Genomic DNA, 23,899 nt, shown 5'->3' with positions numbered 1-23,899 from the left:
GTCCTTGCAAAATCGATTTCTATTCCAATCAATATCTGTCAGTAATGTTTCTCCCTTTCATTTTACATCAACTTCCGCATTTGCTGAAACAAACTTCACTAAAATTGTTCCTCTCAGTCACCCATGAAATGATTACAGTTCACCCTCCGTGTAACCATTAACCATGTTTCATGTCAATTTGTTTCTAAAACAGTACAGGAGACGTACAGTCATTGTAGTTTTCAAATATCATGATATGAAACCACCATGTTTATCTTTTAAAGATACAATCAAGTATACCGGTAGTAACTGTTATAAATTATAAATTTGTTGTTCTGCTTATATCTATTTCATCAAATACATGACTGTAGTAAGTAGATGTATTTGTGTTTTCAGGAAAAATGGCTAAAATTCGATTCCAAAAATTATATACAACCACTGAATATTCTCAGAGAACACTGTACTGTGCATATGACAGTTGACATAATGCCAACATGCTGACATTTACAAACTGTATATGTTTTATCAATTCTTTGATAAAAACAAAATTTTTGTCAATTTGTTATAAATTGTCAGACTACAATATATGGTCTGCCAGTGAAAGACAATATTGTCATCTTTCAAGCACAAAAAAGACACGTTTATCTCAGGTCCTGGGTCAAAGGTCATCTGTATAAGACATTATCATGCTTTGTTCTTTAAACAATCAATATGATTTTATATTATATATAGCAGATAATCAAGGTCAGCTCCGTTTTAGACTTTTATCCTGCCAAGAAGTTCAGATATCATCATGTCAAGTTGGCTAAAACTAGTGAGACTATCGGCCCACATATATGTTATATACGTTACATTTTGATAAATTCTTGGACATTTGAAGGCCCTGAAAACAGAGGTACTGTAAACACGATTGTTTACTGACAATAATCTACAATAATATACAATGCCAAGTAAGTGAAAATACGTATACATTTGGTTCAAAAACGCTTCACACTGACTAGGCAGATGGGGAAGTGATACTGCCCGGCGTAATAAGGGTTAAGAGGTGAAATGGGCTCATATCGATTGCGCAAACATTTACAAGCCACCATTGAACAGAATCATTAAACAAGGTAGGCATTCATGGAGGATGATCGGGGTGACAAAACTATTTTGAAGCAACAACCAAAAAGCAGATGTTGATTTTGAAGTATGTAATTGTTCCGTATCATTCTACCATGGTTACGATCATTTGTATGTGTTTTAATACTTAAATTCAAACAGTTGTAAACACTTCAACGCTGGGTATATGTATGAAAATACCAACGTAAAACATTTTTGAGACAATATGGAAGCTTTTGGTTCCTACAATGTTACGGATATTCTACTTTGTAACTCTGCACTCTAACAAGTGGCATGAGTTCCACAAAGCATGTGTTTGCAACAAAACAATGTACTATTTATAAGCAATAAACCAACCAAGTGGCAGGTATGTTTTGAGATTTTGACCAGTTGACAACATATCTATAAGAGTTTTAGTGAGTGCATATATGGAGTGAAGTAGTCAAAACTGAGTGGTATACCCGTTGCCGAGGTGGTTTATTGCTATTATATCATAACAGTATACTCAAATTTAAATGGCATGAAACGTCGGGTAAAAAATCCCTGGCTGAGACCTTTAGCATGTTCCAACTGTGCCGGTATTGCACTGTTATTAATGTCTAGACCAATCAGATGCCTGTATCATCAATATACAGGACAGGTATGATATCATACCACGACATTGATGGCACAAATACAGGGATTGGATTCGTCGAGATGTGAAAAGAACCGTGGTATATTCGTGATATACCATGGCTGGCACACGTGCAAGCTTTCAGCTTGAGCAATAATCCTTTTTGATGTTCCATACCAGAATTTCAATATAATGTTATGATATAATAGAATAAATCACACCCAGCGATGGTATATCACTCGGTTTTCACCAGTTCACTTCATATATGCACTCACTATCTCTCATGCATATATGTCGTGAACTGGTCAAAATCTTGTGGTATACCTTTGCTGGGTGTGCTTTTTTGCTTAAATACACCACAGCCAGCAGTGATATACCCAAGATTTTGACCATTTCACAACATATGTACGTGTGCGATAACAAGTACATATAATGGAGTGAAATGGTGAAAATCTAATCCTGGTTTACCCATTGCTGAGAGAGGTGGTTTATTGCAATTGTATCATACATGTAAATTGAAACCTCAAAAAGAGAATTTTCTCTGGCTGAAAGCTCATGGCTGTTCCAACTATGCTATATTGCGAATATAGAACGGTTATTTCACGTCTCCGATTGCAGTATCTGCACCATCAATATACTAGTATGATAGACCTTGTTTTGAAATTTATCACTACAATGGCATCATAGAGCAGGGAATATTTTACCAGAGATTGTCAACTTACATTATGAATTTTGGGATCATCACAACTTTGCGGCTCCTGATACAACCAATCCTGGCACTGGTCTTGGATTTGACACATTTCTGCACCAGCATCTCTACACCAGCCACACTGCAACTCTGGCCTTGTGGTGATGCTGGACAAACACAAGCTACAGTCTTCACGGTCAACTGAACAATCGTACAGGGTAACTGATCAAAATAAAAATGATAAATAGAAAGTTTTAGGTCTTAGAACTGTATCTGTTGATTGCTGCGCCAAAAAATCTGGATTTTTATTTTGATAATTGTGAGTAAAAGGAATCATTCAGAGTACACCATACATTGAGAGAACACTATGGGACTATCGATATTTGTGGTAAGGGTTTGAAAATTTCTGTTCTTTTTTTTTCTCAACAATAGCTCCATTTTACTAGATGGCTCATACACTGAATGCCGCGCAATGTGCCATTTGATGATAAAATCATTCTATTTTTTAATGAATAGAAAGAAAGAATATGATTGTTATTTGTCAATAAATCTAAACACTTGGAAATGAAAACTGTAAGAGAGGCAATAATAAAGCATTACGTTGTCCTGATGTCGGGCAAATGGTCACCTTCCCTCTGGTACATAGTCCCTTGTTTTGGCTATAATACAACTTTATTATTACCAGAAAGAAAGAGAAATATTCCGGTTAAATGGCTGTGATACATGCCAGTCCTTGTAGCGGAATCTCAAAACTGGTCATGTCTTTTTGTTGGTACTAATTTTACTAACATGGCAGAGATAATATTAAAGACTACTGATTAGAAAGCTAATATTTGCCAGTATTCTGTCTGTAAATCAATCTTACTGAATGTAGGGAAGCAACAGAGCTGAACTGTTGTATAAAAGGGAATAGAAATCCAGCAAATATGTGGAGAAACAGAATCAATGGTTACCATTGCTGCTGTAAAGATCATCCAGTATGTGGTTATCATTCCAAGTCACCGTCACATTTGCAATCATTTCTTGTTCCTCGGCTTCATAGGTATACTGTGAAGTAAACATAGCAAAAAGCTAATGAATGATAATTTTGCACTGCTGTCAGAAAAATCAAATACTCTGTTAAATATTTCAATTGGTTTTTTTTTCAATTTTAACTGTAACTTCTCATAATATTTTGTAGTTTTTGAAGAGGCCGATATTTTCCTTGTTTTCCTAACATATACTTGAGAGACAATACAAACAATAACTGCAAAAACACATTTAAAAGTTACAGCAAACGGAACTTTAATACTCGTTTGATTGTTGTAAATTATTCAGTTTGTCAAAATCCCTGATGATACACATTTAAGAGGTCCATGAGCCATCATCTTCTCAGTAAAATTTGTTGATAAAAGTGCTGTTTGTGATTACAGGTTTCTAAATTAATCTGACACTGCTGCTTGAAGTGTGGACTAATTTTGTAAGTTTTGCGTACATGGTTTCTGTACAGTTGCAGCTTGTAATATCTACATTTATTAGTATTCATTAACACACCTACTAATTATGTATTTTTGTCGTTCTTGCACACATTATTTCCAAATGCGTAGTGTAAAAAATGAGTACAAATATTCATTTTACACATTAATGAAAGAATGATGCCTCCTAATTTCCATGCATTTTCAAAAACTGGTGCTATTACACAGAAAACATAGAATACAACATCCAGAGAGAGATCATTCAAAAGATAATAACAAGTTGTTTCTGAGGGGGTTTCAAACACGTATGTGTGCCATTTTCTTACATATTTGCATGCAGGTTTATTTTATTCAAACTTCCACAAGTACAGTTATGGTCCAATGTTTGTAATCTTTCTAGTGACATCATCCTTCAAAGAATACTTTACATGAACTAATACAAGTTCAATGTCAAATTATGAAAATGATGCTAGAAGTAATTAACTGGACGATATCTAAGTGACTATTTCTACAAACAAGCTGTGTACATATGTAGCAGAAAACATACTTATGTCTTTACATCATCTACTGACAATCTGACAAACATTTCCTGCTAATCTATTGTTGCTGACAGGCTGTGATTGAACATCAACAGTGACAGACGTTTGTGGCAAATACTGCCACAGATACATGTAAATGCATGGTTGACTGCAAACTGTATTTTCAAATTTCTACTGACAGGACGACCACTTCCTGTTGTTGTATCCCTGGCGGGGTCAGGCTGTAATGGAGTGTCAATAGTGACAGACAGAAGTTTGTAGCAAACATTGCAACAGGACATCTGTGAGTTTTGATAAGAACTATGTGGAAGTTCTCAATGAAGTTATCATAGAGGATGTGCTATCCCAGAGTTTGTGTATCATCTTTAACAAAATCCAGACCATTGCAATCTCATTGCCTTTCATTTCATGCAGAATTTACCTCGACAAAAGATTTTCAGACTCTTAAAATCTTGCAATGCTGATCTGGTCAACTACTTGTTCAGACAAGTCATTGTTGATGACACAGTCCCCACTTGTTAATGGGTACTTTGATTACAAGTCCTCAGAGAGGATAGAGTCCTCTTCATTAATTAGGTCTGTGATAAAAATATTTTGATACAGATGGTGCTCAATGGCCAAGAATGAGTTCAATGGTGATGAAAACATAAAACCAATGTAGGCCACCATCCTAAAGGTCATTAAATAAGTCAACTAGGAATTAATCAACAGGATGTTGCAAAACATTTTTACATACTACTATCCTAACACTAACAGATTATCACCGGTACCATATTTCACAAAGTTTGATGCAGTATTTACAACACAATGAGATCAACATCTGTATCAAGTTTCATCAAATTTGACGTTGTATTTGTGGATATATCACTCTAATTAGGAAAGTTCATTACATATGCAATTACAAATTAATTAAAATGATGCTGATATATGTCTTTTTCAATGTTAAAGCAATGTGAGCTTAACATCTGTACGAAGTTTCATGAAATTTGATGCAGTATTTCTTGACATATCAGCCTAATTACGAAACTTCAATAATTGACATACAATTGACATGATACTGCTACATGACGTGAAACAAATTGATGAGCATATGTATGAAATAGGTCAATGTCCTTGTACCAACTTTGAATGATATTGGTGGAAATATGTCTGAGTTATGGCTTTGTACATGAGTTAAATCGTAACACAATCGCCGCCACGCAGCGATATTTGATCTTACTGTTTAAAAAATAGTGACAACGTATATGTATGACATAAGTCAATGTCCATGTACCAACTTTGAAAACAAGCGACCTAGCGGCCGATATAGCTCCGCTGTGTTTATGTAGAGAATAACTATTTTTGACACATGTTGATGAAGAAGGTGGAAATCTTTGATAGTTCAATGCAGTGGCCAGAAAAAAGTGGCTAAAATAGCTGCAAAAATACACAATTGAAGATTTCATCATACTTTGAATATATCACATCGGATCATCCCTAAGAACATGTCACCCAAAGCTATCTGATGAGTAGTTTTTAGTCTCAGGTATGTTAATGCATGGGCATAGGTTTACTTACATGTAAAAATCAGTTTGAACATACTTTTTAATCAGACCTGGTCAGAAAATTGTGAAAATTGCCAAAAATATGTTTCGCATTTGATTAAGTTGAAATTTATCATAATATATTACCTAAGTCAGGTCACGTGACCATAATCTGTTATTTTCCCGCCAAAATTGTATATTGCAAATAACTGAATATTCCAACCGTTAAACATCAAAATATTTAAAATATTATGACCAATTAATGTAAAATGGGATGGGAACTTGTGTTAGAACTAGTGGCAGATGCAATATTATTGAATTTTGAATAACATTTCTTCACAAAAAACAACAAATACAATATTTTTGTCGTTTTACATGAATATTTTGAATATCAGAAAGAAGTATAGATAGAGTTTCATGAGTGCCATGTATTTTTGAAAGAATATGATAGATGTTGTTTCCAAAAGTGCAAAGAAAATCAAGAAAATTTAATGGGTTACGGTTGGAATATTAAAATTAATAAAGACGTAAATTTTGGCGGGAAAATATCAGATTTGGTCACGTGACTCAACTCGTCAAGATTAAGGCAGACATTTTTTTAAAGAATTTAATAATTCCAATAATTAGGCCAAATATCAATCGAATCTGCTGGTTTTTAAAGATAATTGACCATTTTCTTACTTTTGGGCTTGATGGGTACAAACACCCATGCATTAACTTACTTGAGGTCCCCACGGACATCGTCTGGGGGGACTTATAGGTTTGGTCATGTCCTTGCGTGTGTGCGTCCGTGCGTCCGTGCGTCTGTCCGTCCGTTCACGCAGATATCTCAGAGATGCCTGGAGCGTTTCATTCAAACTTGGTACAAGGATTACTTCATATGTCATACAGATGCATGTTGATTTGTTTTCTGATACGATCCAATATGGCTGCCAGGCGGCCATTTTATTACGATTTTTTCATGTACAGAGCCATAACTCAGGCATGTTTCAACTGATTTTATTCAAAGTTGGTACAAGGACATTAGACATTGACTAATGTCATAGATATGCATGTAAATTTGTTTTGTGATGCGATCCAATATTTTGTTATGATTTTTTCATGTACAGAGCCATTACTCAGGCATGTTTCAACAGATTTTATTCAAAGTTGGTACAAGGACATTGACCAATGTCATAGCTATGCACATCAATTTGTTTTGTGATACGATCCAATATGGCCGCCGTGCGGCCATTTTGTTGCGATTTTTTCATGTACAGAGCCGTAACTCAGGCATATCTCAACCGATTTTATTCAAACTTGGTACAAGGACATTGACCTATGTCATGCACATGCACATTGATGATTTGTGATACGATCCAATATGGCCGCCGTGTGGCCATTTTATTACGTTTTTTCATGTCCAGAACCATAACTCGGACATGTATCAAGCGAATTTATTCAAAGTTGGTACAAGGAGATTGACCAATGTCATACATATGCACATTAATTTGTTTTGTGATACCATCCAATATGGCTGCTGTGCGGCCATTTTGTTTTGATTTTTTCATGTACAAGCCATAACTCAGGCATATCTCAACCGATTTTATTCAAAGTTGGTACAAGGACATTGACCTATGTCATACATATGCACATTTATTTGTTTTGTGATACGATCCAATATGGCCACCGTGTGGCCATTTTATTACGATTATTTCATGTCCTGGACTACAACTCAGACATGTATCAAGCTAATTTATTCAAAAGTGTTTTTATCACAGACCTAATGAAGAGGACTCTATCCTCTCTGAGAACCTGTAATCGAAGTACCCATTAACAAGTGGGGACTGTGTCATCAACGATGACTTGTTTCAGAATAAAATTTTCTGACCAAAAATGGCAAAAATTGCCCCAAAAATAAAAATCGCAGATTTCATCATAATTTCAAAAGATCAATTTATTTCATCTATAGAACCTGTATAGCAAATTTCAAAGTTGTTAGACCAGTACTTTTTGAGAAATACATTTTTTGACCAAAATGGAAAAAATCGCCCCAAAATTACAAAATTGCAATTTTCATCATAATTTCAATAAATATCATTAAGATGATCTGTAGGAACCTGTATACCAAATTGCAAAGCTATCAGATGAGTAGTTTTGGAAATACACATTTTTTGACCAAAAATGGCAAAAATTGCCCCAAAAATACAAAATTGCAGATTTCATCATAATTTCAATAAATATCATTTAAATAATCTGTAGGAACCTGTATACCAAATTGCAAAGATATCAGATGAGCAGTTTTGGAAATACACATTTTTTGACCAAAAATGGCAAAAATTGCCCCAAAAATACAAAATTACAGATTTCATCAGAAATTCAATATATATTACTTAGTTCATCAATACAAACCTGTATACCAAATTTCAAAACTATCAGTTAAGTACTTTTTGAGAAATACATTTTTTGACCAAAAATGGCAAAAATTGCCTTAAAAATGCAAATTTGTGTATTTCTGCACAATTTCAAGAAATCTGAAAGAGATCATCCCTAGGGACACATGTATCAAATAAAAGCTATCTGACTGTTAGTTTTGAAGAAGTAGTACCAAAACTGACAAAAATTGCCTTAAAAATACAAATATGCAAATTTCACCACAATTTGAACAAATCTGACTGAAGTCACCCTAAGTAAACTGCATATCAAATTTCAAAGCAATCTGGCAAGTGGTTTTAGAGAAGATTTTTTACCAAAAACACCAAAAAATGCCCCAAAAATACAAATATGCAAATTTCACCACGATTTGAACAAACTTATGTGAGGTCACCCCAAGTGAACTGCATATAAAATTTCAAAGCAATCAGACTTGCGGTTTCAGAGGAGAAGGCAATTGTTGACGGACGACGACGGACGACAACGGCGATGGACGACGACGACGGAAAATCAACCTATTTGATAAGCTCCGCGTCGCTGACAGCGGAGCTAAAATCAGTTGAGATTTGCCAGAATTATGGCTCTCGACATGAAAAAATACCACAATTATACAGCGTCGCTCAAATTTGATCAGAATTGGTATATACCAGTATGGGTTACCAATGATCAACAATAAATGTTGTTTCTATCTGTTCAGTGGAGGAAAATTCTACGTTGATGTTATGGCAATGATTCCTGCACAGTACAACCAGGAAAAACAACAAGAAATATTTAAACCAAAAAAACAAGAATGACAAAAGTAATTAAGGTCTAACTTTAGGTACTGGAGGTACCAACTTTGTGGGTTCGAATCCGATTGAAAACTAGCCGTATTTTCTAACCTGGGTTGGTAACACTGCTGGTGGACAGAATTGTCCCCGAGGTTATCGTTCGCCCAGTTAAAGCGATGAAATTCGTTTCTTCGCTTCGATAAAGTGTGTATGTGCGATGTATGATAGTGAGCATGCGTGCGTGAGTGCTTCACGAACTCTACAACGTGTTGAGCGGTCTCAGTCAGAAAAATGTAACAACTTAGCCGGCTATTGAACCACTCTTTTTTGGGAGTGGAGATTTAGCCGAGTGGTTCTGTCTGTGGCCTCTCAGCTAGGCGACTGATGCCGTATGTTGTGGGTTCGAATCCAATTGAAAACTAGCCGTATTTTCTACCCTGGGTTGGTAACACTGCTGGTGGACAGAATTGTCCCCGAGGTTATCGTTCGCCCAGTTAAAGCGATGAAATTCGTTTCTTCGCTTCGATAAAGTGTGTATGTGCGATGTATGATAGTGAGCATGCGTGCGTGAGTTCTTCACGAACTCTACAACGTGTTGAGCGGTCTCAGTCAGAAAAATGTAACAACTTAGCCGGCTATTGAACCACTCTTTTTGGGAGTGGAGATTTAGCCGAGTGGTTCTGTCTGTGGCCTCTCAGCTAGGCGACTGATGCCGTATGTTGTACGTGGGTTCGAATCCGATTGAAAACTAGCCGTATTAGCAATATGCATAGCAGAAACAAGCCCCTCTTAGTTTAGTATAAATGGTCTTCCCCCATCTACTGTCTATGGTTGCAGCTGGTCTGTTAATATGTAACAGTTCATAAACAATGACATGAAATGAGTCAAGATCAGTGGAGTTTGCCTGTTTCTCACTGCCATGCCTCCTGCACATTTGCAGGATTTGCAGGATTTCACTTTTTCTTACCTCATTTGCACATTTTTGACACTGATGTGTTCATTTGAACAAATTCACATCTCAACCCCTGCATCTACCTGTACACCAAATACTGAGATGGTAGCTTTGGCGGTATGGGAGCCTTTGTGTGTGACGGACATACATCCGCACATACCCACAAATATACAGACATACAGACATGCAAATCAGATGCAAATGAACTGATTCAGCTTATACGATAACCTCACATTGGTACACCAAATGTGAGCTAAAAACCATAACAAAATTGCCACCATGTGGCCATATTGGACCATATCATGAAACCAATCGACGTACATGTTTAACATAAGTCAATGTCCTTGTACCAACTTTGAATAAATTTCCTTGATACATGTCTGAGTTATGGTTCTAGACAAGAAAAAATTGTACAAAAATGGCCACACGACAGCCATATTGAATTGTATCACAAAACAAATCAATGTGCATATGTATGACATAGGTCAATGACCTTGTACTAAGTTTGAATAAAATCGGTGAATAAAATCGGTTGAGACATGCCCGAGTTTTGGCTAAGTACATGAAAAAATTGTAACAAAATGGCTGCCATGCAGCAATATTGGATCATATCATGCATGAAACAAATTGACATACATATGTATGACATAGGTTAATGTCCTTGTACCAACTTTGAATAAAATCGGTTGAGATATGCCTGATTTATGGTTTTGCACATGAAAAAAATCATAAAAAATGGCTGCACGGCAGCCATATTGGATTGTATCACAAAACAAATTGACGTGCATACGTATGACATTAGTTAATCTCCCTGTACAAACTTTGAATAAATTCGCTTGATACATGTCCAATTTATGGCTCTGTACATGAAAAAATCGTAACAAAATGGCCGCCAGGCAGCCATATTGGATCGTATCACAGAACAAATCGACGTGCATATGTATGACATAGGCCAATGTCCATGTACCAACTTTGAATAAAATCGGTTAAAACATGTCTGAGTTATAGCTCTGTACATGAAAAATTGTCATAAAATGGCTGCCTGCATGGCAGCCATATTGGATCGTATCATGAAACAAATCGATGTGCATCTGTATGACATATGAAGTATTCCTTGTACCAACTTTGAATGAAATCGCTCCAGGCATCTCTGAGATACCTGCGTGAACGGACGGACGCACGGATGGACACACTGACGCACGCACGCACGGACATGACCAACCCTATAAGTCCCCCCGGACGGTGTCCGTGGGGACTAAAAAGTTTAAAACTACAACGAGGAAGGCAGTCATTTTGTACAGTTCTGTGACTTTCCATTTAAATGTAATTTACTTCCCTTATTAGAAATCCATGGATTTCTATGATCACCCTCCTCATTGTTATTATTAATTATGAAAGATAACAGTTCAAAACTTTCTTTGAACAAAGTATCAGTATAAGTTTGAAAAGTTGAATTTTCAAGTATGTATCATTCTGAATAAATAACACTTTATGTACAATGAAATAATGAGTAAAACCACATCAAGATAATATACTGCATTGCAATAAGGATTTACGAGTCATTGGGGCAAAAAAGACAATAAAAATTACGACTTACACTTCTTCTGCTGCATATGATATATGTCTCGTTTTGTCTAATAGCCTCTGTTTCCTGGTCTTTCCCTTCTACTGTGAGGATGCATTTATAAGCAGAGTAACCATCCTGTAGTGAAACATGAAAGTCATTAAGAATGCAATATTTGACTTTTCCATTCATTTCCTTCGCACAAAAAAGCCAGTTTGTGACACCTGTACAAGCCTATTCAGCAACACATTCTCCCCTACCCTGCCATCACTTCAAATACCGGTATTATCCGAAAAAATGGTCAAAACACAATAGAATATTTTATGCTTCAGCAGAACACCCCTTTCAATCTTAGGGTTTAGCATAGAAATCTAACTATCAGCTTTGAAAAATGTAGTTTAAGTATGTGCAATCTTAGTGATCGAGCAAAGTTTATTACCGGTACATGTAGTCTACCAGAACATCACAAAGCAATGATGATTTTCGAGCAGTGATTATTACTGCACTGGAATTGGAAAATAAGGTTTTTGTGATAAATTCTGCCTTCAATAACCTGTTAGTGCTCTACAAAGTTTATCATTTCATGTTCCTCTGATCACATAACAAACAAAACAACGTTAACATGCATATAAAAAATGTAATGAGGAAATATAGAATAAAAAATATTTTGACCAGCGGCAATGTTTTTTTATGGAACACTGATACATAATAAATTGACTTGTGATTATGTCATGTTTCTTCCTTTTAATTACTTTATAAAATATAAATATCTGACAAAACACTTCAAACTACATAAAATATAACCTGAAGCTCTATAAACTTTACCAGACATAGCTGGTCCTTTACACTGAATACAGTGACACAGATTTGTCAAAGGACTATCAACTTCAGCCAGAATATTTAAGAATTTTAATTTTTTAGGCTACCACCAGTAAAATATCATCTTTCTACAATTTAATTACTAAATTATGGTTGATTAATATATTGATCAATTTATAAAGGTGTTTTTATTCAGCCAACTTAATTCAAGTTTGACCTCTGCCGACATCAAGGTTCAAGAGTCATTATTTCCAACTCAGACTGGTGTTTTGGTTATCTTGTGACTGTTTATGGCCATGGGACTTTGGAAACCTAAAAACGCGGCCTCACAAAACTGAAAAATCTATGAATAACTTATTGATATCAGCCATTGAGAGGTGACCAAAGCTGATGAGAAAAGTAAACAATAAGGAAAGTTTGGAATGTTGCCTGACAAGTCATAAAATACATGATATATCATTATGTCATAAAATTATTGTACCTAAAGCATAAAATGTGAACACTTGCGAAAGAATGCTTGAATTTCCTGCAACTCATGGCATGCAGTAATTAACTACAGCACCGCATATTTACAGGGTTCAAGGGATTAAAAGATTTCATGATGAAATAGAACTGTAACTGAACAAATATTCAATTTAATGCGGTTTCATATTACCTGAAAATGTAGAAGCAGTTTTGATATTCAGCAAGCCATAAAAATTCATTGGGCCGCAAACTATGGTAAAATCATGATAAAGCTGTTAAAAATCATACCGGTAAAATCAAATATTGTAGCTTTATGAATGAACTTATAGTGATTTAAGTTGCAAAGTTTGCCTCGATATGATTGTTATGGCTATAATAAAACAATAAGTGCTACTTTATTTTACGACATGATACATGACTACTGAAAATTAAGAAAGATATATAGTTTAAGGTAATTGCGGCAATATGGTGAAAGTTGCATGAGACGTTTCTGAAATGCTTAAAGTTTTACCACATACGCGGGGTATTTCCGATTGCCAGCTGGGGTTACATGTGTTTCTTTTAAAAGTGACTGTTTCATACAAGCATGAATGTATTACGATCACCCAACTGTTCATTACCACAGTCTAGCATAAGGGCATCCCTGAGGTTACAAGGTTATCGTATAACAAGCCCTTGAGGAGAACAAAATACAAAATAATAAATCATACCGGTTGTAAACATGGATACAGCAAACAAATTAGACATGTACTCTACCTTTAAAACTGGTAGACTTTGTGCTTGCAGGTGGATTTCTCTCGCCATGTCTTTGGGAACAAGTATCTCGTTTTGTTTCATCAGCTGGGGACAAAATGTTTGGTTTTTCCTTTCGTCTGGACCAAATATGTTCTGTAACAGAAGTAAAATGGTGAAATTAAAAGGCTTTTCAATATTTTTTGACAGTCTCAATGCCTTTTTAACTGGCTAATACAGCTGGGGAGATAAACCATGGTCTCATAGGTTATGAAAGAGTAATGAAATTTTGAAAAAAGCAACATGGTATTCAGTAATTTTTGATGGTGAATATTTTTTTTCACTGGCTAAAAAATTAAAGATATACATACAGTGGTTTGCTTTGACACATTGGTATTAGACGAATTAGACATATTGTCTAAATTGAGGTGTGCCAACACTGTTAGGTGAAATTATTATATACTCTAATATATTATATATTTATATTTATATACTCTATTATATTGGACGCCCTGGCCGGCCACCAGCCGGCCATCTATGTCATACACAACTCATAAACATACAGTGTTTTTATCCTCAGAAAGGAAGCTCTACCCGGATGAAATACTAACTCGGTTTTAGTGATATCAATGTTTCATAATTATGATTTATCATTTTTAATAATTATGAAAATAATATCATATCTAGACTATTTATTTCCAGTTCCCCTGTGATACTAACATTCCATTCTGAACTGTACACATATGTCACTGTTATATTAAGCTATCAAAACTGTGCATTGCTGCACTAAAAGTCAAACCACAGAACTGTTGTTGTAAAAAATACAACAGCAATACTGCTGTGCAATTATCTCTGCATGCATTCCTATGTTGTTTCATGTTTTTGAGAGAAAAAAAACGTGTCACTGCTTCATTTTTGCGATATGTCTAGGATGAGAAACAAGTTTTTTATTTTTCTTTGCCTTATAAACATTTAATATATTGTTTTCAAATACAACAACAATTGAACAAAAGACTGATTATAGCATTATGATTTAAAATTTTTTCATCTGGTTTATATAAATAAAAAATTGATCGAAAGTACTTTGCATAAAATGCTACCAATTGTACCATTGTACCATTGTACAATCTTGTGTTCTTCATCACATTTATGTAAAAGTGAATTGTCACTGAAAAATCACCAGCATTCTTTAGATTTCATATTAATACCAGGAAATAAATATCAGTTATAATAACTACACTAATGGAAAGAGCTGGACAACAGAAATAAAACTGTCAATGATATAAATCACTACCAAATTACTGACACCTTATCTCAGATTGGAATGTGTTGCAGATTTAAGAACCCAAGGTACGACACACTCAAAGTTACAGGATTTTACCACCTGAGAGGGGGAGTCAAGCACAGGAATAAAGGGCAAACGAGATTGCCTACAGATTGAATGTATGAACAACACCAGTACCATCCTGGTGCTTTTCTTGAATGTTTGTAAAAAAAACCTTGAAAGCTGCAAAGAATTCCTTAAAACCTGAATAGATGTGAAACCTGGGGGAAAGTTCATGCACTGATACTGGTTCAACAAATACAGTTTTGGATATGAATGATCTGCACAACATAGCTGGCTGCGGGATAGATTTGTTGTTGGGTTTTTATTTCCTGCTGGAGCCGACCCCCTTTTCATGTACCAGGTCATCAAAGAAAGTGCAAGCATACTTTTGTTAGTACAGGCATTTAGGCATAGACTGCTCCGCAGTCTATTTTAGGTAGGCTCTTTGTTCATGTTTTATCTCATGAGCTCTGTGTGCATTTTATTCAGGCACCAAAACAATAACAGCACTCAATGGGTTTATGAAATGTCAGGGGGGTACATTGCTTTTTCCTGCCTAAATTGTTTGTGCTCAGGACAGCGAGCCTTTTACCTAATTGACGCTGTAGACATGGGAAGTCTGATAAGGGCTGAACGAAAAAGCTGGTTCCCGTTTCATTCAAACTCACAGTTTTTTTACCGGTGAAAATAACTTCTTTGAGACATGAAGTGATGCATTGTGTGTAGCTGAAGCTTTGCAATTTGTGTGACGGCAATATATTTAAAACTGTCAAATTTTCTCTAAAGGTAGTTCCCAAAGAGTCAAGGCATACACACATTTAGTGAGGCTACATAGCTAAATACACTTAAAACTTTTTCATCTCAAACGTCCTACAAAAACTATTTGAGATTGGTTTTTCATCTTTGGATGGTGCATTGGTTTTTTTTTAAGCTCTCAAATTTCAACTACTGATTTGAAATGATAGTAACAAAGTCAGAAATATTTACATACAGCAGTTATTCTGATACTCAGAATAATGATAATGTTCAAAATTCAGAACTGTCCAGTACATACAAGTGATATTCTACAGACATTCACACTTTCTTCTATGCTTAGTATAGTTATTTTCTGATATTATAATTTTACTTTTTAACCATTGAAAAAATGGCAGATTCAGCTATTGTATATAATTGTGCACATAAATGTGAAACAAAACTTTTTATTTTTATTTGCACAAGCACCATTTTGAAAATCTGTATGTAATCATTTACATACAGATTTTCAACATGGTGCTCGTGCAACCAAAATTGTGTTGTTATAAAAGCATTAAAAATAAAAAGTTTTGTTTCACATTTATGTGTACAATTAAAGTCAATTCCCAAAACTGTCAAGATCGTGAGTAACGTGATGAAATTCACTGAAATGTCAACATCACAAAGTCACTTATCAAGGAAACTTCAATTGCTTACATTCAGTCCCACCACAACGGTGGAATTATCATCGTCTGGACACCCAGTTGAATTGTGGGTACATCGGTTGTTATAAATGCACCAATCACAGGCCCAGTTGCTGGTTACACAGGCTGTGCACCTGAAAAAGAAAAGCTGTCGGTTTTAATTCCAGGATTGAGAAAGTTTCAAAAGCATCTTCAGAAACACTTTTTCCTTTTCTACAACGGCATTGTTGTTTGAACAAAAAGCATTAACCTGATTGTGCACAGTTGACGGCCACAGCATACTAATTAGTCTGCACAGTTATTTCCTGCTTTATAAATAGCAACCTTCTCAGTATGAATTTCAGTAAAAGAAACTTGTTGACAGTTGCAAACCAATTCCAGCAAACAGAAAAACAACAGCATACTAAATTTGTTTTGATTCCCTTTATACAAAGACAAAACATAAGAGGATCATGCCAGAGCACTCTGCTATTGACAGCTACATTGGTATTTATTTATTGCACCAGATCTGTTGCATTACTAGTGATGGCACTTGACTCTCTTTGTGTAGGAATTGTAATGTTGTCATTACGCTGTGTATTTATTGGGTCAAAATATCACTTGAAAACCCCAAGTGAGAACTGTCATAAATTTAACAATAAACACTTTGCTGTATCACTGTTTCTAGATCACATACATGTTACCAAATATAACAATGGTTTGTTTTTTTATTTTGTTGTTGTTGTTTTTTGTTTCAAATTGTGAGTGCCTGCCAAGGGCCAATCATCAGGGACAAGAATTAGACAAGAATTAGAGGTACTCCCAAATATGTATTAACAGCTGACTTTTGTAAATAGGGAGGAGAAAACACCAGTATGATCCTGTAACAGCTACCAACATCATGCTACATTAATTTTCTTGAAATCAGTGTACTACAATATTATATGTGCCTCCATCCAAAGTGCAATATTAATGAAGAGACAATTTAGCATTATATATAAAAAACCTAGCATCAACAGTGAACCTACAAGAATATATATCTTTCATGTTTACATTTTTCCTGGTTTAAATTTGTACACAATGAGTAAAATATCTTGCCTCCATGAGAAGGGTCAAAGGTTAATAGACTGTACAGTTCTGCCAATGGTACAGTATGACAGTAGATCTTGGCCCAGTTCCAAACTTAAAGGCAAATACATGTACATTCAACTGATACACCAAAAAATACCACAGAGTATCATTGTATTGAAATTTACATGTAGGCGGATCCTTCTGCTTAAACAGGAAACCTTGTACATGATCCAAAATACCAAAACAATCAAAGTCCTGCATACCATCCATCAAGGGTGATATGGTTAGTATATGGCACTGGCTAGTACGTGGTCATTATATGTACCACTATGACTGGCACAACATGACATGGAGCAGATAGCTGCAAGGACAAAGAATTCAACTGATACTATTTTGGGATAATTGCATGAGGATAAACATTGTGTGTTTGGTACCATACTTCCAGGGGGAGATAAATTCAAATATTATTTTCTTACAAATATTTGTGTGACTGTTTTGTATACAAAAGACAAAAAAAGAACACTTAGACCCTGTCAATATTATACCATGAGATTATCCAAAATAGTTCCAATCATCTTACAAAAGTCTAAAAAAGGTATGAATATAAATTTCAATCCACCAACTTTTGTATGTATGCAGGCAGTGGCTTTGATGGCATACTTCTCATTGAATGTTCATGCATGACAAGCATGTAATCCCAGTAACAAACACAAACCTTCCGCATTGCAAGTAAATTTGCAGTGTAACAATACTAACATCAATCAAACAGAAGCCCTTCATACTGTGAACACTGAACTGACACTTTCATGATAACAACTGCACCATTGAAAACAAAATTCCACAAAAAATCAATATTTCACTATATATTTTGTAAATTGACCTTCGCTCATATCTGCACATAGTGGAAAGCACCCTATAGTTAAAAAAAATTTGGGCTACACTATTTTTTCACAATTTTTTCCAACTTCCTGCCCAGTTAATTTCACATGACAAGCTGTAATACCAAGGAAAAGATACTCCAGGAAGTGCAGATGAACTACAATGACAGCCAAACAATGCTGTCAACACTATGAGCTTAAAGGTCAATCAGGGGGCAATGTTCAAGATTTAGCGATCATAAAAACAATGTCAGTAAACCCCCTTGAAATCTATATACTTTTGATTCTGCCAAATACGTTTTCTGAAACAGAAACTTAAATCCAAAGGACTTAACATTTGTCCATGACTTTACCATGGCTCAATTACTTATTATGGGTGCACCACCATTATAAAAAGATAATCTTTCTTTTTGGCTTTCTCATCATCTAAAAGACAGTCACTCAAGTCTATAAAGTATCTAAAATTTAGAATAGAACTTAGGCAATGCATTTTAACTGTCTCTGATCAAAGAAGTGAGAATAAAGTGTAAGTTTAGCCATTCAATTTGAAGGATCACAATGATTTCCGTCGGCCATCAGTTTTGATAAACATAGGGCCAAAGTCCCTGAAGCTACTAGACATGGATCCAAACTAAGTATTTCCTGACTGTATGAAATTATCTCACTAAGGTCATCCTAGGGACCTGTAAACCAAATATTAAAGCTGTCTGACCGCTGTTTTGAAAAAACAAGCTACCCAACAGTCGACAGAGCTCTGCTGTGTTATGTAGAGAATAACTTTTTGTGACACATGTATTGATGAAGAAGGTGGATATCTTTGATAGCTCATTTCAGGATGGCCTGACCAAAAATGGCAAAATAAGCTGCAAAAATACAAAATTGAAGATTTCATCATAATTTCAATATATCACACTAAGACAACCCCTAGGAACCTGTATACCAAATATCAAAGGCATCAGACAAGCACTTTTTGAGAAACACATTTTTTGACCAAAAATGGCAAAAATTGCACCAAAAATACAAAATTGCAGATTTCATCATTTAGTTCATCTGTAGGAACCTGTATACCAAATATCAAAGCTGTCAGATGAGCGATTTTGATGAAATAAAGTTTTGACCAAAAATGACCAAAAAATTCCTCAAAATACAGATTTGCATATTTCTTCATAATTTGAAGAAATCTACGTTGGGTTATTCCTAGGGACCTGTATACCAAATACAAAGCTGTCTGACCAGCGGTTTATGAAGGAGATTTTTTACCAAAAACGCCTTTTTTGGCACTAATTTGCATATTTTCAACAATATCAAAAAAATACCGCAATTATACTTGTCGCTCACATTTTATCAGAATTGGTACATACCAGTATGGGTACCATTGAAGATCAACCAGAAAAACAAGAATGACAAAAGCAAGTAAGGTCTGCAACTTAGGTACTGGAGGTAAACTTTAGAAACATGCATACCAACTTCTATAGCAATGAGACAAGCAGATCCTACATACATAAGCAAATGTCAGCACAAAAATTAGCCAGAGAAGCTTGACAAAAAGAAAAGGTTGGAGAGGGGGGAAAAGAGTGGGAAAAAATATAAAAGGGATCTTTTAAAAAGGAATGCTACCTCATCAATCTTCTATCCCCTACCCCCTCCTGAATATCAAATGTTCCATCCCTTGGTTGACCATGTTTACATAAGACCAGCTGGCAGTATATTTACAACTTTGGGGATGTTTTAATTAATGCTATGAGTGCTATCATTCAAATGTAAACAGCATTTAAATCAGTTACAGATAGTGAAATGCCTTCCACTGTGGGGGGGGGGGGGGATTATGACATCTGGAATTATCCTGGATCCAAAAATTGCCCCAAAACAGTAATATTTCCAATTTTGTCGTAATTTCAACAATTAGAAGGGTAACACCCTTGCAAACGTCCAATCCAAATTTGAGAGCAATTGGGCAAGCGGTTTCAGAGAAGAAGAAATTTTACTTAAAATGAGAAAAATAACCAAAAATTCAGCAAAAATATAAAATTCAAGATATCTTCACAATATTCATCAAATGATTTTGATCAACCTTAGTAACCTGTATACCAAATATCAAAGCTATCAGATTAGTTATCCTTGAATAAAAAAAATTTTGACCAAAATTCGGAAAATTGCCCCAAAATTACAAATATGAAACTTTCAATTCAATTTGTATACACTTGACTGAGGTCATCCTGAGGAACATGTATACCAACTTTCAAGCAATCAGATGAGTGGTTCCAGAGTTAAACATTTTTTGACTAAAAACTGAAAAAATACCTGAAAAATAGAAACATGCAAATTTCATCCAAAATTTTAAATACCTACTTTAGAATACCTAAAGGAACCTGCACACCAAGTTTCAAACCCTATCTGACCAACGGTTACAGAGTTTTAGCAATTTGCAGGGTTTTTCCTCCCCCCCCCCCTCATTTGCATATTTTTGACACTGACAAGTTCATTTGAACAAATTCACATCTCCACCCCTAGGTGCACCTGTACACCAAATACTAAGACAGTAGGTTCTGCCGTTGAGCTGTTTTTGACGTGGACGGACATACATACATACATACATACATACATACATACATACATACATACATACATACATACATACATACAGACATGCAAATGGCATGCAAATGAACTGATTCAGCTTATACGATTACCTCACATTGGTATACCAAATGTGAGCTAAAAATGAAATAAAATAGTTTCTCATAATCATATTTTTCATCTACACAACAAATATCAAATCAATAAGTACTGCGGTTCTCAAGATATTTGAGTTGACGGACGCCTCACAAACGGACATACATACATACATACATACATACATACATACATACATACATACATACATACATACATACATACATACATACATACAGACTGACGACGGACGCCGGACGGATACCAATCCCAATAGCTTCTATAGACTATAGTCTATAGTAGCTAAAAATCAAGTCTCCTGCACCTCTGTATGAGAAAGTAACCTAAAAGTTATGATTGATACCACTGTTCACTGTTGACCTGCAAAATCCCTGGCTTACATTTTAGGCAAGTGATGTGAAGGTAAAATGCACCTCAGGGACATATATTTGGACTCTAAAACTTTTACAATATTCTTTTCGCCTGTTGTAGGGGTTCATAGAGGAAATAAAGTTTTCACCAGCTACTTTTGTGAAAATCAGGAAATTAATTTTCCCCATAGAGATAACACAGGGATGGTGGCCATTTTGAATTTAAGATGTCAGTAAATATTGGATAATTTGTTTTCTCTAGTACATGTACCAAAGTTTCATGGTGAGCCCTGATTTTCATTCTTGATTTAGTAAAAGAATAGTTTAAAGTTTCATTGAGGAAACTTTGAGCAAAAGTTTCAGTCTTTTACTTTGGAGGTGCATACTACTGTGAAGACAGGTTGCCCTTCTTATCTTTTCCTTTGATACCTCCATTGCATATGCAAACTCAAACAATTTTGTTAAGTGTAAAAATTACTTACGATGTATGCGTTGCACATTCAAAGAAATGAAATCTGTGTCAACAAAAGCAACCTGTGTTTCTGTACTGTAAATTGACAATTGAGTTGTCACATGATCTGAAAGGGAAAAAGAAGCATGTCAATAGAGTTCAAAGGTTATTGAGCTGTTCATTTACCACTGAATATTAGAAATGTTAACAATCGTTCTTTTTCAAGAACAAAAAAATTCACCATAGCCAGAAGAAACTTTCATTTGAGACAAGCGCCTCTCTGTTTTACAAATCTTCAATCTATACATTTGCCACTGAAAAGTATGGATATTATTGCCTTATTTAAAATAATCCTCTGTAGAGTTTGCAAGACGGTTCCGATGGCAGCATGAAAATACTTTTAAATGAACCTGGCATGCAACTTTGACATGTGTGGAAGAAAGACTGAATAGAATTTATTGTCCCATTGATAACAGATTCATGGCTGTGCATATACAATCTCCTTGTTGACAAGAAACTACACCACTTCAAACATTACTTTCATTGACCACTTATGTTGAAGATGGGACAACTTCCTTGTAACACTGTTTCCTTGTTATTAGACAGTCACTTTTCTCTAATCTTATGCAAAAAGGAACCAATTGTTATCTGTATTGTACCAATGGAACAATAAGCTTTGTAGTGCTGTTGATTCCAACAGCACTACAAAGGTTAGTCAAAGTGCATAATTTGCATAGTTGGACATGTTTGACACTTGGTTGACAACAATAGGAATTCTGTCCCCGTTTTTAAGGAGGAAAGAGACATTGTAAAGGGTTTTCCATATACAAAATTTCTAATACCTCAGTTCAGCTTACTCAACATCAAGCTGCATCACTTTGAGATTTTCAACAATTTTTTACATCAATCTGAACATACCCTATGAATTATTTCTATTTGTAGTCATATATTTCACTTATCAATTTGTTGTTGCAAAGAAACTACAAGAAATAACAATTATCAACTCTTTTGCTCTCATAATTTTTTTCCTTCGGTTTATGTTTCATGTTTTCTATGGTATTATTATGGGCACAGGAGGGGGAGAAATGGCTACAGGTATTCATATGAAGTCAATAATCTAAACAAAAGTGTTGGGAAGTTGGTTGTCAAATGGTTGTTGAATAAAGTTAGAATTTACAAACTCAAACTGTTAATATAGGCATGCATGCTACACACAAATGATCAAATTAACTGTTTCCAAAGGCATTATTAGGCAGCAGGCAGAATATTTTTTCACTAACCAGCATACTTTTCCTTGATAATCCTTCAAAGCCAGTAAGTGAATTATTGAAATGAGTAGGAAACAAAACCAAAATATTGTTTCCACCTTAAACATTCAATGAAAATATAAGGTTTGTGACCATGAATAAAACATTTGCAACAAGATTACAATGCCAAAGTATTTGAAGCTGAATTTGTTGGTTCTTTTATCTGCACAATGCAGGCCCTGCCCCTTGTATAAAATAACAATACTTACACATCTACCAGAGACATACATTGTCAACAGAAAAATGTGGCGTGACATATTAAATTTACAGAGAGTGTGGAAAAAGACAATCATTACTTTCTCTTTAACTCTGAAAGCGTGATTGATAAATATTGTCAAAAATAATTTTTTAAACATAGGGCCAAAGCCCCTGAAGCTACTATATAGACATGGATACGAAATTAAGTATTTCCTGACTGTATGAAATTATCTCACTAAGGTCATCCTAGGGACTTGTAAACCAATATTAAAGCTGTCTGATCAGCGGTTTTAGAGAAAAATACCGTCAAGGACAGTGTGCTCACATTCGGTTTGAATTGGTCCATTTGAGAAATATTTAAACCAGGAAAAACAAGAATGACAAAAGCAAATAAGGTCTCCAACTTAGGTACTGGAGGTCATCTTTAGGAACATGCATATCAACTTCTATAGCAATGGGACAAGCAGATCCTAAATACATAAGCAAATGTCCACAACAAAAAATAGACAGAGAAAGCTTGATAAAAAGAAAAGGTGGGAGCGGGTAAAAAAATGTACAAGGGATCTGGTAAAAAGTAATGCTACCTCATCAATCTTC

General features: G+C 35.1%; 1 protein-coding gene across 1 annotated transcript in view; it reads right to left on the bottom strand.

The window, feature by feature from the left end:
• The window catches only part of LOC139135354 (plexin-A4-like), a 105,005-nt gene that overhangs the window by 40,029 nt on the left and 41,077 nt on the right, over positions 1–23,899 (bottom strand). The window contains exons 8-13 of the mRNA XM_070702706.1: positions 21,829–21,924; positions 16,388–16,508; positions 13,636–13,767; positions 11,629–11,733; positions 3,335–3,428; positions 2,416–2,603 (exon numbers count right to left, since the gene is read on the bottom strand). Of these exons, the coding sequence (XP_070558807.1) occupies positions 2,416–2,603; positions 3,335–3,428; positions 11,629–11,733; positions 13,636–13,716 (468 nt within the window). The 5' untranslated portion in view covers positions 13,717–13,767; positions 16,388–16,508; positions 21,829–21,924. The remainder of the gene's footprint in view (positions 1–2,415; positions 2,604–3,334; positions 3,429–11,628; positions 11,734–13,635; positions 13,768–16,387; positions 16,509–21,828; positions 21,925–23,899) is intronic.

The sequence above is a fragment of the Ptychodera flava genome, chromosome 6 (genome assembly GCF_041260155.1).
Source record: "Ptychodera flava strain L36383 chromosome 6, AS_Pfla_20210202, whole genome shotgun sequence".
NCBI classification, from domain to species: Eukaryota; Metazoa; Hemichordata; class Enteropneusta; family Ptychoderidae; genus Ptychodera; species Ptychodera flava.
Note: the sequence above shows the minus strand (reverse complement) of the source record. Positions and strands in the feature narration are given on the sequence as shown.